Below are 18,464 nucleotides of genomic sequence, written 5' to 3' on the forward strand. Positions count from 1 at the left end.
CTCTCAGAAAAGCCTCTTGAGGTCGAGCACAATGAATAAAATTTGTGAGTTGGCTCTGCGAGGGATGTTTTTCTGTCTGCGGACCAAATGCGTCAGTGGACTACCAATTAGCCTAGATGTCATGGAAATGAATTCCACAAGACCACACATACAGATAAGTAGACGCGCGCATTTAACGCAGCAAGCGGGTCATCTTATCAGCGCGAATCATCAGTGCAACGTTAATCACTGTGACTCATATTTAATGCTCATTCGGGAACAAATCATAGAAGACGGGAGGCATGCAGCTCCTTTCAAACTTTCCACGGCAAGATTGCCACGGTTGGGGTTATCTCCCTCTGTATGTATGTGTGTGTGAGAGAGAGGATATCACGAAGTGTGTTTGAGGAAAGTGGCAGGTTGAGACTGCCATGTAAAGAACCCCTTAGGCTTTTACCTCTTATCAGTCCCACACACACCCTTTCTTTTCGTGATATCCACCATGCACACATAAAAGACACACGTACACACAGCAGAATTATATGTCACAGTGACCTATTGGGTTCATCTGTAACCTGCTCAGATCTGCCCTGCTCTCCAAGTCTCATAACAGAAGCCGTATTATTTTTAGGTTATCGCTTCACCCTAGCGTCACAGGACTCACCCGCCATATTGCTATCTCCAACTTCCCTGCCTCTTTCCTCCGCACCTTCTCGTGCCTTTGTCTCGGTGTCACAGCACAATCAAACTGCACAGACAACTAAACACAACTGAGCAGTGAAGATTTGTTTTTTCAGGACATATGTTTGCGGGACACCCTTTAACGTCATTACTCAGACTGGTCTAAGAAATCTTTTTTTTCCCAGTAGTTCTTTTGTGAATCATCCGTGGTGTCCTACAAATAAAAAAAGAGACGTGTGCACTCTCGGCGAGTTATTGCCATTTTTGTCTTTGACAAGCAAAGCAGAGAGATTTGTTGTGACAAATAACACCTACAGATCTGGTCTTTAAAAACACATGCTCCCTGGAAACATTTCATGTATTATTAGACATTGCTTTTTAATTGCTTTGGTTTGCCACTTCTTTGACAGCTGTAACTATTAATTAGTCTCCCCGGCACACATTTTCACAATTTATTAAATGGAAATCAACAAACTCCAAGAGACAACAACACTTCTTATTCTTTCTCATAAAAACAAGACATCAAAATACATCCACCCTTAATTTTATAAGTGGTAAATAACATTTAACATTTTGATCATTTGCCTTTACTATTGCCTTGCCACTTTTACACATGATTGATGTATCAGTTACCATAAGTCTACACGGTCTCGTTTGTGCTAGTTCATGTAAAGACTAAATTAGATGACTGGGTAGATTCTCGATATGTAAACCAAACTAATGCTCTGACTATTTCTGCTCCATGTCTCCTTATCACCAGTGTGCGGCCAAGGTCACCTATAGCTGTGTTCGTACTTCTGCTCAGTTGAATCGGTCTGTTGTGGCGAAGCTGTCAATATGAAAAAGTATTTACCTCCTTCCTGATTTTTTTGGTTTTTTTATTTTCGCTTGTTCGTCATGCGTAAATGTTTCGGATCATTAAACACATTTTACTATTAGGGAAAGATAATCTGAGTAAATACATGGTGCAGTTTTTTAATGATGGCTCCATTTATTAAGGGAAAAAAAGCTATTCAAACCTAGCTGTGCATATGTGAACGAGTAAACATAATAACTGGTTGTGCCACAGAACTGTAGTCAAGCGTTTGTGATAACTGGCAATGAGTCTTTCATATCACTTTGGAGGAATTTTGCACCATTTTTCTTTGCAGAATTGTTTTCATTCGGCCACACAGGAGAGTTTTTGAGCAAGAACAGCCTGTCTGTGGTTATGCCAAAGCATCTCCATCTGATTTAAGGCCTGACTTTGACCAGCTGACTCCAAAGCCATTGTCATGTTTTTTGGAGCCTTGCTGGTATGTTTTGAATCATTGTCCTGCACCGATGGACATTCACCCACGTGAGAGCAGAATTCATGGTTCCATCAATTATGGAAAGTTGTCCGGGTCCTAAAGCAGGAAAGGAGCCCCACACCGTTACACTACCACCACCATATTTGACCTTTGGTTTAATGTTATTTTTATGAAATGCTGTGTTAGTTTTACTAAACTCTTGTTTCATCTGTCCTCACAATATTTCATTTAAAAACTATTTTTGTCAAATGTGAGATGAACCTTTGTGTTCTACTTGGTTTGCAGTGGTTTTTAACTTGGATGCCATTTTTGCCCAGTCTATTTCTTATTGGTGAATCATGAACACTAACTTTATCTGTGGTGACTGAGGCCTGGAGTTCTTTGGGTGTATTTCTGGGTTCTTTTGTGGCCTACATGTGATGTGGATGAGCTCTTGAAGAAACTTTGATAGACCAGTCACTACTAGGAAGGTTCACCACTGTTCCATTTTTTTTAATTCCTGGATAACAGCTCTCACAGTGAATCACTGGAGTACCAACATTTTAGAAATGGCTTTGTAACAGCTCCAGCAGTAATCAAACTGTTTGTTTGATGATCTGAAACATGCAAGTATGACAAATATGCAAAAACATAAGAGATCAGGAAAAGGATCATTTTTCAGAGCACTGTATGTTCATGCCATCACCTTTGGTGATCTGTGGATAGTGACAGAAATGATAAGATCACAGATACAAACACCAGAAATGAGCTTCCTTTGAAGGCTGGCTGGGCTCTGTCATTTGGGAGGGGCTCGGAAAAGAGCCGCCACTCAGCATCTACAGGAGCCAGTTGAGGTGGTTTGGGCAGGATGTTTCTTCTTAGCTGTGGTGTTCTGGGCATGTCCCTGGGGCAGACCTACATGTATGACAAGTTGGATTGAACACCTTGGTGTCCTCCTGGAAGAGGTGGAGGAGGTGGTTGGTAAGAGGGTGGTCCTGGAGTCTCTGCTCTTACTGTTGCTCCATGACCCAGATCCAGATATCCGGCACAGGATGGATGAATGAATGGATCAAAATTATTGGAGAAGAAGAAGGAAGAAGCCTTACTATTTACAAAAAAAAAAAATAGCAAGCACAGAGGTACAGCAGTGAATCTTTTCATCTGTCTTCTGGTGCTGTGCAGTATGGTGCATAGCAACGTGGTTTGCACACTGTTGACACATTAAACTTAAAATGAATCACATCCTACACTTATCAACCAAGTCACGCTATAGACATATTTTCATTCACTAAATGACGTGCCTGTCCTCCTAATTGTCTTAAAATGGTGATCATTTTTAATTATTTAAATTGGCCTAATTATAATAATTATATATTGAAACATTCCATAATTGTTGGTAATTATAACACAGTTTGTCAAGAAAAATGAAATTTTTCTCTCTTATAAGTCACAGCATCCCAAGATAACCTTAAAACAAACAAAAAACATTGATATTTGACCGGCATAAAACTGAGGTAATACTTTTATTAGATAAGCAAGATGAATAAATAAGAATGTTTAATTCATTGATGATGACGCCAGAGGCCAATGCCAAGATTACCCAGCAAACACTGACACTAACCGTAAGAAGTGATGTTTTTTTCTGATAACTTTTTGTGTTAATTTGCCGGCTCTGGGTCATATTGAATACAATATTAAAATCCATTTTGTTCATTCTAAGAATTACACAGTAGTACTATCCAATAAATGCTCATTGACAATCACAATACGTGAGCCACAGTCTCAAGTCATCACATCCAGTTTCAAAACAACAAGATGGCGACGGTCATGACGCGATGGACAGGGTGTAATCGTTGCTGTTTTGCCAGAGCTGCTGATGTCGTAGATAAGAACAAGATGTCCTTTGGATTCAGTGCCATGATGACACATCTGTGTTGGTGACACACTGGTTCATTCCCAACTCCTCACACACGGACAGGACCCCTTGGCATTGGGAAACCGGACTTGAACCGAATTCTCCAGGATGACGACACCTTACGCCACCGCCACCTGCCTACTTATTCACATGCTCTTTAGAACAGGTATTATCAGCATTTATCATAACTCCCAATAATGTTTATAGATCCACTACTCAACACTTATTGACCAAATACAAAGTTATAAACATAAGCTGATGGTTATTATAAAGTATTACAGAAAACTCTTATATGGGGAATTGTGCAAATATTCTCCAGCCACCAAAATCTTGTAGTGCTGAGACCTAAAAGCTGAAGTACAGAGATACAAACAGTAATTTGACGTGTCAAAAAAAGCTGGGAGGACTGTCCTGTGTGCTGCCTGTGTCTTTCTGTCCTTTCTAGGTTTGGCCTCCATGATTTTCAAATAGCCTTTGTTTTAACCACTCAGTCTGCTACAAAAACAAGCTGGTCGTTATGACACTTACACAACATACAGACACAGTTCAGCATGTTTATGATTGTCATTCAATCTCTGATGCATCACCTTTCCAATCGCCATCCGTGCAGTGATGTATCAGCATAGGGTAGCTTATCTCATCGCTCGTCTGGCTGGAGCATCTGCTCCGGCATCTGTTGTTAGTGGCGGACATTTCACCGCCACCACTTACCATAAAGCACGCCGACTAATCTCAGTAATGTCTGGATATTCAGAGGATAGTCAGATGACGAGATTAATGAATTGCAGCCGTGCTGATGATCAGAACTGTCAGACAGCTATAAAGAGACTGTTAGAGCTGCACCTGATACCTCCCGTCAGCAGCAGTGTTAGTGAGAGTGGGCTGATATTAGAGGTGTAGTGGAAGAATTTCAACAAGCCTCATGCGGTTGACTCATGATTGGATTCACGTGCCATTTGAAAAACACCTCGTGAGCAGTTAGCAAGAATACAGGAAAACTGAGGCTGTCATATTCCAATGTCAAAATCTTTTTATACATTTTTCTCTCTGTAATTATAAAAGTCTGTTCCGTGCTCACTTCAGCTCTCACTTCCTGTGTGTATGTGTGAGAATCTTGTGGATTTATTCTCTATAATCTTTTAATGACATGCACTAACGACGCGTTGAGGCTCAGAGAAAGCCCAGTCCATGGAACACACACACACACACACACACACACACACACACACACACACACACACACACACACACACACACACTGTGACTAAGGCTCGGTGGAAGGCCGTGGCCCCTGAGAGGATCCACTGGGAGATTAGCCAAATCAGGAAAGAGTTTTAGAGAACGGCTGCTTTAATGCAGCACAGCACAGATTGTGTGTGTATATATATATATATATATATATATATATATATGAGTGTTTGTGTGTGTGTTTGTCACAAAAGGAAAACACACAGTACATATCCTCAACCTCCAAAAATATTTCTTTGCAACTTTCCTGGACTGAGCTTCTTTGTTTCACTGCAGTCATCAGGTTTGGAACAGACGCTCAGCCCTGTTTAACATCAGCATCGACTTGCATGCTTGCAGGACACACACTTCTATCCTCTCACAGCGTACTCTACTTTTTTAAAATTGTTCTACAAACTTATATGACCATCATCTTAATATAATACTTTAAAAAGTTGTGACAGTAGAATTTCTTATTTTCCTATGAGTAAATTTTGTTATAAGATAATACAACAGTAAAATAATGACAGAAAATACACCCACACATATACAGCACACAGTGAATTTGACCAAGTATGTACACTTGTTACTGTAATCATCTGGTCGGCAATCCATTGTGATTGGAAAGTGTTGATATGTCCTAATAGTTGCATCGGTTCTCTGTGCACTGATATCAGGAAATATGTCCTGATATATTTATTTATTGAGCTGTGACCAACTTGGAGAAGTCAGGAGGATGTGCAAATCCAGGTCTTGAACATATAGGAGACTTTTATGAATGGTTCTGTGCTGTCATACAACCTGTGATCTTGGCAAAAGGTGTAATAGACATGCCAGCCCACCCTTCTTTGGCTTTCCGAAACGTAAAATGGACGTGCATGCAGAAATTACATTACCAGCAGGGGGATGAAGTACACTCCAGGGTCCTTAATCAATGAAGCTATGTCGCGAATATGTATTTACATGTAATTGTGTTAATAATGTGATTATTTTCATGTTGACTTTTCATGTTTCCATGCTGACTTGAAATAAAATATCTCCCTGCTGTTATTCTGCATGGATGGTGGATTGGCATGACTATTACACGTTTCGGTGCGATAGTTGTGTCAAACTGTGTCATGTTTGATGTTTTTCATTGATTCAACCACAGAAATATGAGCTAATTATGTATTTTTGCAACAAGGTGTCCAAAGATTGTGGAAAACTACTGCTCAAGAATGTCATGCTCAAGCTCCTGTTGACATTGAATGGTGGCTTAAGAGATTTGCACAGTACCTCATATATAATCAGTAAACACGAGGCAATAATTTTAAGTAAAATGTTACTGAAGCTTATAAAATCAGTTTATTTATTCAAAAATCGTAATCATTAAGGAAACGTGGTGTGTAAAAACTGAATGGATGTGATTCAAGTAAATATTATTTAACCAGATTCCAATAAATTTAATGTTGTACTTGCATAAATCCAAGTCTCTGTTTCGGGCATTAACATTTCTTTTTTAGTTGCATAATGTCTCGTGCTTCTGATGTATCAGAATGGTAGGTTTGTAGATAGAAGAGAAATTATACGATCATGAACTGGGTATTTGGGCTAGGATGTGCTTTCACTGCCAAAATGGAAAATACAGCAGAACAGCCAAGTTATGCTATTGTTTGAGTTGCACTCAGCTGTATCAAGATAATGTTCATAGAATAATATCACTGCCAATACTCACCTGTTGATTGAATTTCACAAAATGCCAAATAACAGAGCCACAAAATCTCAGCACTGAATTTTGTTTATGAGCACAGTTTGTTTTTTGCAGTCCGGGCTCATATGCGCTGCATACAAATATCCTTTTTCATTCCTCGCCTGCCTAAAATTTCTGCGGTAAAAACACAGCTAAATACAGAGATTTTGTGTAGACCTGATGAATAAGTTGTCAGTTACAGATCACAGATGACGCCTGCGGAGAGGAGCAGTTCTGTATTTGTTGCTCCTCTTTTCTTTTTTAGCTTTGACAAAACAATTGTTAATATAAGAAGCTGTTTGTTTGCTCCAGGAAATAAACACGATGAAAATTAATGCATTATGTGAACAGCAAAGTAATTACCAGTTATTGATGATATCTCTTCAAGCCAACTCAATTAACACCAGCAGTTACAAAGCCACGGTTTTGCGTTTCCTGTTATTTCAGGGTTTCAGGGGGAGCTAACTTCATGCTGATGTTATCAGCACTGCTAGCAGGTCCGTGCAGCCATTGAGAAACAATTCAGAGCTTTGGTATTGTGAGCTGTATTGTGAGGGTCCTGACAAGAAGCACTTGAATAATCTTCCCCCTGAGGGCTGAAGCAAACGACTGAGATTTCTCTTTTCTTTTGAAAGGTTTTATTCATTTAATATAATACTGACACATGTACTCAATAGCGGTTAACAGGCGTTTAAAAACACAGATATTAAAACCATTAGAGCATCGATTTATTTTTAGCCCCTTTGATTCCATGGACTGCTTTTTTTTTTCTTTTGTTTAAACACGTTTACATTTTTCAATATACCGTAACATCTACTTGGTATTAGTCTAACCTCACCCCTGAAAGGATTTTGTCCTCTGTCAAAAAACAAAAGCAAAGAGAAGACTGACAAACTGTCTCTGCATTTTAAAAAATGGCATGTGTGGTAAGCAACAAACTATTTAAGGTAAAATATTCGTATGGAGGTGAAATCTGAATAAAGAAGAGGTTCAGTTTCAGAAACATTTTGACAGCATCAAATGTGTCATGTGTGGCACAGTTAAATTTAAATGTGTCATCCAGACTACATGAGGCAAGCATTCTGGATCCACTCCCTCTTTTTAGCTAGTTTTGTAATACAGAATAGCTGTCTAGAGTCAAGTTTCTGCAATTCCCAGTATGCATATGGAACACAACTTAGCCATAGAAGAGAGATAAAGAATATAGTTTGTTGTAAAGATGTTTTTTTCATCATCTAATCAAGTGCCATTTAGGTTGGAGTTCACTTTGTTTTCAGAAGCAGTAAAGAATTGTGGGTGACTGAGTCTTTCGCAGTGAAGGCCCGAGGACACTCAGCTCTGCTTAAGATGGCGAGCAGTCATCGTTTTTTGAATATCCACAGGAAAAATCACTGGTTCCTCACTGATGTCCATCAGAGTCCATTTCCTTACGATTTTATAAGTCCGTTGTGCTGTGTAAGTACTTCCACCGCCGTTCTCTAACGCTCCTCTAGACATGGGCGGGACTATCGGGTCACCTGTAAAAGAAAGGGAAGAAGTGAGTCAAAGGTCACCATTTTAACAGAACCCAAAAAGTTTGAAAACAGCGTGAAACAGCAAAGAGAACAGAGAACAGAGCCAGCGCTGGTTTTACATGTCAGTGAAAGGCTTTAAATAATGCAGTGCTGGCTTCTATGTGGAAAAATACAGGAAGAGTCTCTTATTGGTGGAAAACATGACCAACACGGTTTCTGTCTCTTCTGGAACGTAAACAAGACAAGCTTGAATCGTGGCAGGCAGCCCACACCGCCGCACCCTCAGCACTTGGCCCTCTGCCATGTCATTTCGTCTATTTGTCGAGACGGCTGCACTAATCACATGGCCTCCTTATCTCGGCGATCCATCTTCGCTTTTTCTTTGCTCATACGCTCACTTCTGGTTTATTTCAAGCTATTAGAAGACATTTTCTACCAGCCAGTGATCAAACAGGCACAAACTGCTGTATAACTGCCAGTGCCGGGCATATAATAGACCAGCTTCTCCAAGACGGTTCTTCTGTTTTCCTGCATGCCTTTCCCTCCTATTGAGTTTCCCAGTGGTTTCCCCTCTTAGCCCCAACACATGCTGTCTCTCTGTTATTTCCTCATGGGGCAGACACTCTTTTGTCTGACCTGGGTCCCAGCTAACAAAGTGTAAATACCAGCCATCACTAAGAGAGCTCAGAGCAGTGTTTCTTCCAAGCTGGCAATTGAAACTACTGCATCTACTCTTGATGGCTCCAGGCCACCCTTCCTGGGTTTGCTCCCATTGCCTTCAGGCGTCTACTCCTGTGCCGGATCAAAGAGTCTGCAGCCGTTTGTTGTCACGCCAGTTCACTATGCACGCACACCGCGGCATCTCTCTGCCTGCTATACTTGAAGGTGCAAAGTCAAAGTCCCTTTAGGTGTTCATCCAGTTGCCTGTTCAAATATGCCTGTAGGTTGCAGTTTCTGTGCCCAATTAAAGGGCGGATTTAGATAGTTAGATCTCAATTTAGAAAGCACACAAGAAGTGCTAGGGTGTCATTTCTACAAGCCTTTTTAGACCCACGAGTGCCTTTTTTGTACTTAGTCCAAAGATTTAGCTGCCTACCGTAGTCGCATGGCCACAAGGCAGATGTCTCCTTCAGCGGTACATTTATTTACATTTGACACAAGTCACAGAAGCTGTGTAACATGTGATTTAGTTTGTGTGCGAATTGAACAAAATCAACTTCAAATCAAACTGAAACTAATTTAATTAAAATATTCTGGTTTTTCTTTCATTAATGTCTCCTTGTACATAACAAAACCAACAGTCGGGTGTTACAAGGCAGTGTCACCCACACTTGGGACAGACAGAAAAGCAAAAGCTTACATTTTCTGAATTATATTACAAGGTAAAAGTCTTCTTTCGTTTCTAAGGTTATTATTTTTAAACACAAATAACCATATTAAATCGCTGGCTGCTGGATTAATTACTTCCGTCAAGGAGGTTATATTTGTGTGTTTGTGTGTGTACTGTGTGGGTGCCATTCTGTCTGCAAACACAATTGTCTGAAAAGTTTTGAATGAAATCTAATAAAAATTTGTAGGGGAGTAGAGTGGGGTCATGTTAACAATCAATTTAAATTCGGCTTACATCGACCAAGGTCTTCAAGGTCAGCTCAATGATTTATAGGTCAAAAACTTACGAAAGCCGTATAACCTAGAAGCTATTATATAAATATTTAAACTATTACTTTTCTATAACTTTCTTTTATGGTAAATATCTTGTTCGTAATATTGTTATACAGAGCTACTAAAAAATATGCTTGTTTGCACTGACAACATATGCAGGAAATGAAATACGGGGTTTATAAATATCACATTACTCTGCCTCTAACTCAAGGTCGCATAAGGTCAAACTTTCATAAAATATATTTTATTTTTAAAACTATGATTAAAATTCTTCTGCCTTTGTTCATTGTATTACATTACAGATGCATCCAAATATAATTTTACATTTCAAATCTGCCTTTCTTCCAAGTTGACCCCCAAGATGTGTTATATCTTTAAATAAAGTATTGTCAAGAGAATGAGCTGCCTAGTGAGTCAGATTTATCCTGCACAATATTCTTTTATATAATAAGTTCAAGTTATCCATGTCCAATTATTTACAAATCAATACCTATTATCAATTACCTACTCCCACATAATGTTCGTGTATTCAGAGTAAACATCTGATTTTTGCTTCACTGCAAACTTCCTGAAGAACTTTTTAAAAATAACAAAGAAAAGAAAACAAATATATACAAAATACAAAGTAAATACTGCCCTTGCTTAAATATAAGTTAGCATGCAAGCTTTAGTTAGCTTGCAGACAGTTAACGTACCATTACTAATATTTATGTTTCAGTTTTGTTTTGTGACATCTTGACTGCCACACTTCAGGGATTTACAGTTTTTTTTCCATTCTGGTCACTTATCAAAGTTTAAAGTGACTGAATGTCTTTTTTAAAGAACACCACATCTACTCGGTATGATGTACACTCACTGCAGTATATAGGTAGGTAAACCCTATACTCCTTGCTAAATTGTTGTCCTTGTTTGTTCACGATTGCACGAGCAGTTACACAAAGACGAACACACCTTCCTTGCTTTCTATGGCAGCTCTGCAGCTTGGAGACTGAGCCATGCGCATGTATTCATACATATGATATTATTTGGCATTGATCTAGCTGTCCTCTCACCCCTCCTCCTCTCCTCCCTCTTCCCTCCTTCGCTCCTCCTTCCCCGTGTCTCCAGGTAGGAGGAATGACAGAGAGTGCCAAATCCTGTTGTGTGTTCTTACCTTCTGCTGTCTGCTGACCGTTATGCTTGTTTTTTTCCCCAAGTGTTTTCGTTATTCGTTTATCTACCCATCACCTCTGCCTTTCTTTTCACTCTCCACTGATTTTTTTCTCTTTCATCCATCTCCTCCTGCCTCTTTTTTCCTTTCTCCATATCCCCCTGCCTCTCTCTCTCTCTCCCTCTCATACACACTCTATCGTCAATTTCAATTTACGAGCAGGTCTTAATGGGACCATAAGAGAACGTTCGATGCTATTGATCTGGATGCCTGCGAATCTTGACCTCAGCGTACGACACGAGAGGAGAAAAAAAATCACTCTTCATCATCAAGCGAACACATCAGCTAACGCTCTCAAATAGTGCAGATGCACACACACACACACACACACACACACACACACACACACACACACACACACACACACACACACACACACACACACACACACACACACACACACACACACACACACACACACAGATCATTGATCATTGATCAAAGACCTGAATGCAAGAGACAGCAAATATTTGTGCTCCTTAAAACTACAACAGAGTCACTGATGAAGCAGTGCCTGCCTGAAACTGGTTTACTTTAATTATAAATGTCCACTTTGGAGCTGGATTGGTCAGCAACATTCACACATTCACACATCTAACTGTCTTCAAATAGCATCAAACCTCATGTGCTGCTTTATCCAATCAAACCAGACGACTCTTCTTTCTATTTGTATCATTGTCTGACATAACTGAGCGAGGAAACATCAGTTACACTTATAAGAGCAGTACAACACAAATCTGTGCTTAAGATAAGAACTGAAAATGATATCAGGGAAAAAAGGTAAAAGTAAGGAGGGGCTGTTAAGGGGAAAAAAGGTCTTCAGGGGGCACGAGCCACTTAGCTAGGTGAGAGGTGAGCAGAGGAAGCAGTGCCAAAAGAATTCTTAATCATCACTGTTCACTGTCTGGGAAGGCGTGAGAAGAACATGTGTGCCTTAAGCGCTTCTCACCACTCACTTTTTTCCCCCCAACCACGGAGATGCACGCATCTCTCCTCTCTGACCACGCCTTCAATCAATTATTTAGGCAGAAAACAAAGGTCTGCACCGAGCCATGAATAATGGAAGGTGAGAAGGCAGAGAGAAGGATGGAGGTTAGAAACAGAGGCGTACAGTGACAAGAGGTGAGTCTCGCACAAATTTTTCTCCTCTGACAGACAGCTAAGAGCCTGCTCAGGTCAAGCCACTGAAGAGAAGCCAACAGGTGCAGACGTAGGCTGAGCAGGAAGATATATAGCGTGCATTCACACCTTTTCACACGCACACAAAGACACAGACAGACTGCCAGTACATGAAACTTAACAGGGGGGAAGAATGTGCACATGCACACACTGCACAAACCGTGCTGTGGAAGAATGAGAGCATAAAAATTTTTTCCAGGGCATTTACCACTCCAGTGTATCAAATGTGGCGAGTTCTTTTTGCATCGAGTCAGATGGCATGCCAGTCAGACGCAGGGAAGCAGGGCAAGTGAGAGTGAAGGGAATTGTGATATTCATATTCAGGGTGCGTGTGTGTTTTATTTGCCTTGTTCTTGTTGGCCTTATTTTTCTTCAGAGAATGTTTGATGTTGGAGCCAAGATGAGTCCAGAGGAAAAGTAAAGAGAGAGAAACTGGGTAAAAAAAAAAGTGATATTGGGTGAAAGGAGAAAGAAGACGGGACGGAGACAAATAAGAGAGAAAAGCAGGGAGAAGAGAAGGATATAGTCTAACGTGATAGAGGTGAAAATGGATCACTCTGTGGTTGGTCTGGCTAGGTGTGTGCATGCATGTATGTGTTGAATGGATGGCACGGCAGGGAGAGAGGACGCGTAAAGTGTGCACACAAACCTTTGTGGTCTTGACTTTGTTGCCTGTGCTGCAGCTCCATCCTGTCAGATCTGGGAGCACCTTGCACTCCTCACCTTCCATGCATGGCTGCATCTGACACCACCACTTCTGAGCTACAATGGAGGCTACAAGAAGAAGAGACAGAGTTAATTTTAACTTTGATGAAGATGCAAGTGCAATCATGTCCTTTCATGTGTTTCCAAGACTTGTGTGCGTGTGTGAATTTTGACACCAAAATTTCACATGAACAAAGAGCCTCCAGAAAATAAATGTGGGTTTCAATCCGGTACAGTTATAATAACACGACTTTGGTGCTTTGAGATAAACAGTTGAAAGCACTAATTCTCAAATCAGCGCCCATTGAAGCACCATACAGAACAAGCCACAGCGAGATTATGCAATCAAAAGAGCGCCAGTCAAACCTCAACAAACAAAAACCAATGTGGAAAACATGATATGGAAAATATAAAATTATATTTCAGCTTGTTTCATTTATTAATTCTGCAAAGGCCTCTCATCGCTCGACTCAGATCTAGATGCTTTTTGCGACCACATCGTCCCAGTTCACTGAAAAACTGGTGTGGATGTTTAAATTACTCAATTCATGTAAGTCATTATCAGTGATGGGAAGTAAGTAACGCCGTTAGTAACGGCGAGTAATCTAACTAATTACTATTCCTATCGTTACAACGCCATTACAGTTACTAACAGTTACTAACAAGGAAACGCGGTCCGTTACTATTTTTCAACAAACAGATGGTTGAAGCTGTGTTCAGCTCACAGCACCTTATATCAGCTGCACGGAAGTAGCTGTAAGTAATCTGGACGCTACAGCTTTAAGCAGCTGCGCGCTCCCGCGGACGGTGATCACCATCACTGTCTAGCACAACACCTGGAGCTCAGGGGGCAAACGTTTCAAGTGGGTGGGGGGGTCAGCTTCACTCTGCTCAATCACATGAGTGCTGCTGTTTGACTGAGGAAGAATAAAGTATATTTATTATTATATTTATTAAGTATGTTTATATTTAGATGTTTTATATCGGGATATGAGATTTTGGTCATATCGCACAGCCCTAACGGAAGGAGCTGTAAGTAATCTGGGCGCTACAGCGTTTAGCAGCTGCGCTCCCCCAGGCAGCAATCACTTTTTGGCACAACACCTGGAGCTAAGGGGGCAAAACAATGATATGAGTGCTGCTGGTTGACTGAGGAAGAATAAAGTAGTCGTGGTAAGCCAATCACATGACCACTTAAAGACAAAGCAACAAGGTGACATATACCAGTTTATAAATTGTGTTGATGGGCCAGTAAAACCAGTCATGATAAACAAGATATATGCTGTTTATTCCTCAATAGTTTCCTCACTTTTACTGTCTAAGGACAGCGCAGCGAGACCTCTCTGCTTATGAGCAAAAAACAAAACAAAAAACAGAGGACGTTTTAGGAGTGATGGCGAGAGAGAGAGAGAGCGAGCGAGAGACAGCAGAAAAAGAGAGAGCGAGTTTTGAGATGTGAGAGATTTGAGACGTTTAGCGTGTTTGCAGTGTGTAGTTAATGTGTTGTCTTGTGTAGTTAGTGTGTAGTGTTGTGGATAGTTTTGTGTTGAGGCGACTGCTGTCTCCAGGTAGAAACAGCAGTGATACACCTGCTGCTGTCAGAGCTGCAGGTATCAGGCTGTGATGTTTCCTTTATAGTGGACAGAAATGATGTTTTTGCAGTGGCACAAATAATTTGTGGCATCTTATTGAAGAACAGCTGATTGTTCTGTAAATAGTTTGAAATGGTTATTTAAAAAATCAAGGTAAAAGGTAAATGGATGCAAATAACTTTGTTGTTTGCAAAACTTGTGCATAGGATTTTAAAATTGACAATTTATATTTGCATTTAACATTATGAAATATGATTCATTAAACATGTTTGTGGTTGTTACAGTAAAAATATCACTTTTTCTCCTCGGACTTTATGGTTTTTGTCTGATTTTAGATCAATTGTGTTAATACAGTCTGTAAAAAATGAAAACATAACTGTAGATTCAGACACGTGAGGTTGTGCTGAAAAGGATGAGACCAAACAAGTAAACAGTTTTTAAAGGTGAGATGTGGAGGAAACATCAAAAGTAGTTAAAAATGGCCGATTATACCCTGGACCCCAGAGGGTTAAACATTTTTTTTTAAAGTAACGCAATAGTTACTTTTCAAGTAATTAATTACTTTTAGAATATTGTAACTCAGCTACTAACTCAGTTACTTTTTTGAAGAAGTAACTAGTAACTATAATTAACTTCTTTTTCAAAGTAAATTGCCCAACACTGGTCATTATTAATTAATTTGAAAAGTCTGCCTCTATTGCACTTTGCTGCATTTTGCCTCAACACACCAACAATAAATGATTCATGAATCTGAAAACAAAGCAAGCTGCAGACCATTGTGAGCCTCAGAGCATCGCTGTTAAAACATCTCTTATGTAGTAGAACATTCTTTGTTCACTCAACCAGAATCAGGCGGCATCAAAGGCTGTTTTCTGTTTTTTTAAAGTTAATCTGTCATGTGGTTGACCACACAGATCCTCACATCTACTAGATATACAAATGAGGACAGATCTATTAGCCACCCTAGAAAATTAAAGTTGTTTTTTTTCCAAGAGCAAGGGATTTTCACTATATAATTTCTAAACATTATAGCATTTAGAATAAATAACCATTAAAAAAAACCTCTAAAAATAGCAACTTTAGAATTTACAGGGTTTGCAAAGGTGTGCAAGGTTGCTCTGAAGTATTGCAGAAAAAGCAAAAAAGACCATGGTCAATATTATTACCACCCTGACACAATATTATTACCACCCACCACAGCACAAACCCCTGCTGTACAATGATGTGCTTTAACTTTGTGATGCTCAAAGCTTGTAAAATCAAGTTAAAATTGAAGATTATGTTCTATTTAAGAACTTCAGCCAGAGCTGTCACTTGATAAGGCATCATGGCAATAACTAAATAAATCAGTTTAGACTTAGAAAAATAATTGTTGGTGTTCACAAAGCAGGACATGGATATATAAATCTATTACAGTGTTTCCAAGTGTCAAAAACTGGATTCGGAAGTATCATCAAGAAATTCAAAGAGAGGCACACAGCACAGAACAAGCCTGGCAGAGGTAAGAAGTGAAAGATTTCACACAATCTGGAAAGAAAACTAGTGAGAGACATCGGAAGGCACCAGAAAAACTGCCAAGACACTCGTGAATGACTTAATTAGGAATATGAGTCTCAAAGAAGAAATATGGTATCTAAGCAGATTCTTACTCTGGATGGCATTACCTTGGCCTCCAGTAACACTGTGAGGAACCTTGGAGTCATTTTTGACCAGGACATGTCCTTCAACGCACATATTAAACAAATATGTAAGCCTGCTTTCTTTCATTTGCGCAACATCTCTAAAATTAGAAATATCCTGTCTCAGAGTGACGCTGAAAATCTAGTTCATGCATTTATTACTTCCAGGCTGGACGACTGTAATTCATTATTATCAGGAAGTCCTAAAAACTCCCTGAAAAGCCTTCAGCTGATCCAAAATGCTGCAGCAAGAGTCCTGACAGGGACTAGAAAGAGAGAGCAGATTTCTCCTGTTTTGGCTTCCTGTTAAATCCAGAATTCATACAAGGTCTTAAATAATCAGGCCCCATCTTATCTTAATGACCTTGTAGTACCATATCACCCTATTAGAGCACTTCGCTCTCGCTCTGCAGGCCTACTTGTTGTTCCTAGAGTATTTAAAAGTAGAATGGGAGGCAGAGCCTTCAGTTTTCAGGCCCCTCTTCTGTGGAACCAGCTTCCAGTTTGGATTCAGGAGACAGACACTATCTCTACTTTTAAGATTAGGCTTCAAACTTTCCTTTTTGCTAAAGCATATAGTTAGGGCTGGACCAGGTGACCCTGAATCCTCCCTTAGTTATGCTGCAATGGACGTAGGCTGCCGGGGGATTCCCATGATGCATTGAGTTTTTCCTTTCCAGTCACCTTTCTCACTCACTATGTGTTCACAGACCTCTCTGCATTGATTCATATCTGTTATTAACCTCTGTCTCTCTTCCACAGCATGTCTTTATCCTGTCTTCCTTCTCTCACCCCAACCGGTCGCAGCAGATGGCCCCGCCCCTTCCTGAGCCTGGTTCTGCTGGAGGTTTCTTCCTGTTAAAAGGGAGTTTTTCCTTCCCACTGTTGCCAAAGTGCTTGCTCATAGGGGGTCATATGATGGTTGGGTTTTTCTCTGTATCCATGAAGCGCCTTGAGGCGACTTTTGTTGTGATTTGGCGCTATATAAATAAAATTGAATTGAATTGAATTGAATCACTAGAACTCTGCACAGGAATGGAGTGTGAGGCTGCAAAAAATCACTTCTGTAGAAGAGACACCTTCACGCCACACTGAAGTATACTAAGGACAACTTGGAGAAAGATTATGCATACTCAAGTGTCCTTTGATTAGATGACATGAAACTAGAGCTCTCTGACTACAGTGAAACACGGTGGTGGGAGTATTATGCTGCGGTAATGTTTCAGTGTGTTTGGAATCTCATAGAGGTGGATGGAATCAGGAAAAAAAAAGAGATGTGAATATATTGAAAGAAAACTTCAAACAATCGCTCTTTCTTCCAATATGACATTGACCCAAAACACAAGTCGCTTCTGGTAAAAAACTACCTGCACAAAGCTCTGACTGATCCCACTGAAAATCTGTGCGGTGAACTGAACATCAGGGTCCATGCCAGACCACCAAAGATCAAATCTGGAGGAGCTTGAGAGATTTGCAGAGAAGAATTGGCTGAGATTGCTCAGGAGATGTATGTAAGACTTTCTGAAAACTGCAACAGCAAGCGACAGCAGGCTGTTCTCTATAAAAAAGGATACATAAATGATGTGCTAATAATTCTGACCCTGGTAGTTTTTGGCTTTTGGAAAATAAATTTGTTTCTGTGTGCAAAGTGAAATAACGCCTGGATCCAAAATACAAACTAAGATGTTTGGAAAAGCTGTGTTAAAAATGTCTTCCTCTGTTTAACAGTAATTAGGAAATAATTCATTTTCCTGGAGGGGCTAATGATTTGGTGATGTTGTGCAAGACAACATCACCATCGTTCTTTAAAACCGATTTTGCAAGTGCAGCATTTTTTTCAACATTTTACACAGTTTTGAACAAATAAAAACTCACGAGATAATTAGTGAGATGCTGTTAACGACAACTGATCCCATTAACCTTCAGGCTAATGTGAAATAAAACTTTTAGCAATAGAAAAAAGATTTTTAAAATGCTGATAGTTACCCGAGGCATGGGTTTCATGGGCAAAGGAATCATGTGAATTTAATTAGCCACAACCAGCTGAGATTGTTGAGATTCTTCAGGTTAAAAACAAATAATGAAACACCATCAGAAAATATAACACATATCAGAAACAAA

The 18,464-nt window shown here is 39.9% G+C and overlaps 1 protein-coding gene across 1 annotated transcript in view; it reads right to left on the reverse strand.

Annotated features, from left to right (window-relative positions):
* Window positions 1-7,423: 7,423 nt before the first annotated feature.
* The window catches only part of LOC113013022 (protein FAM19A2-like), a 96,049-nt gene continuing 85,008 nt past the window's right edge, over window positions 7,424-18,464 (reverse strand). Inside the window, exons 4-5 of the mRNA XM_026153555.1 lie at window positions 13,017-13,141; window positions 7,424-8,319 (exon numbers count right to left, since the gene is read on the reverse strand). Coding sequence (XP_026009340.1) covers window positions 8,308-8,319; window positions 13,017-13,141 — 137 coding nt within the window. The 3' untranslated portion in view covers window positions 7,424-8,307. The remainder of the gene's footprint in view (window positions 8,320-13,016; window positions 13,142-18,464) is intronic.

This window comes from Astatotilapia calliptera, chromosome 20 (genome assembly GCF_900246225.1).
Source record: "Astatotilapia calliptera chromosome 20, fAstCal1.2, whole genome shotgun sequence".
In the NCBI taxonomy this organism is placed as follows: domain Eukaryota; kingdom Metazoa; phylum Chordata; class Actinopteri; order Cichliformes; family Cichlidae; genus Astatotilapia; species Astatotilapia calliptera.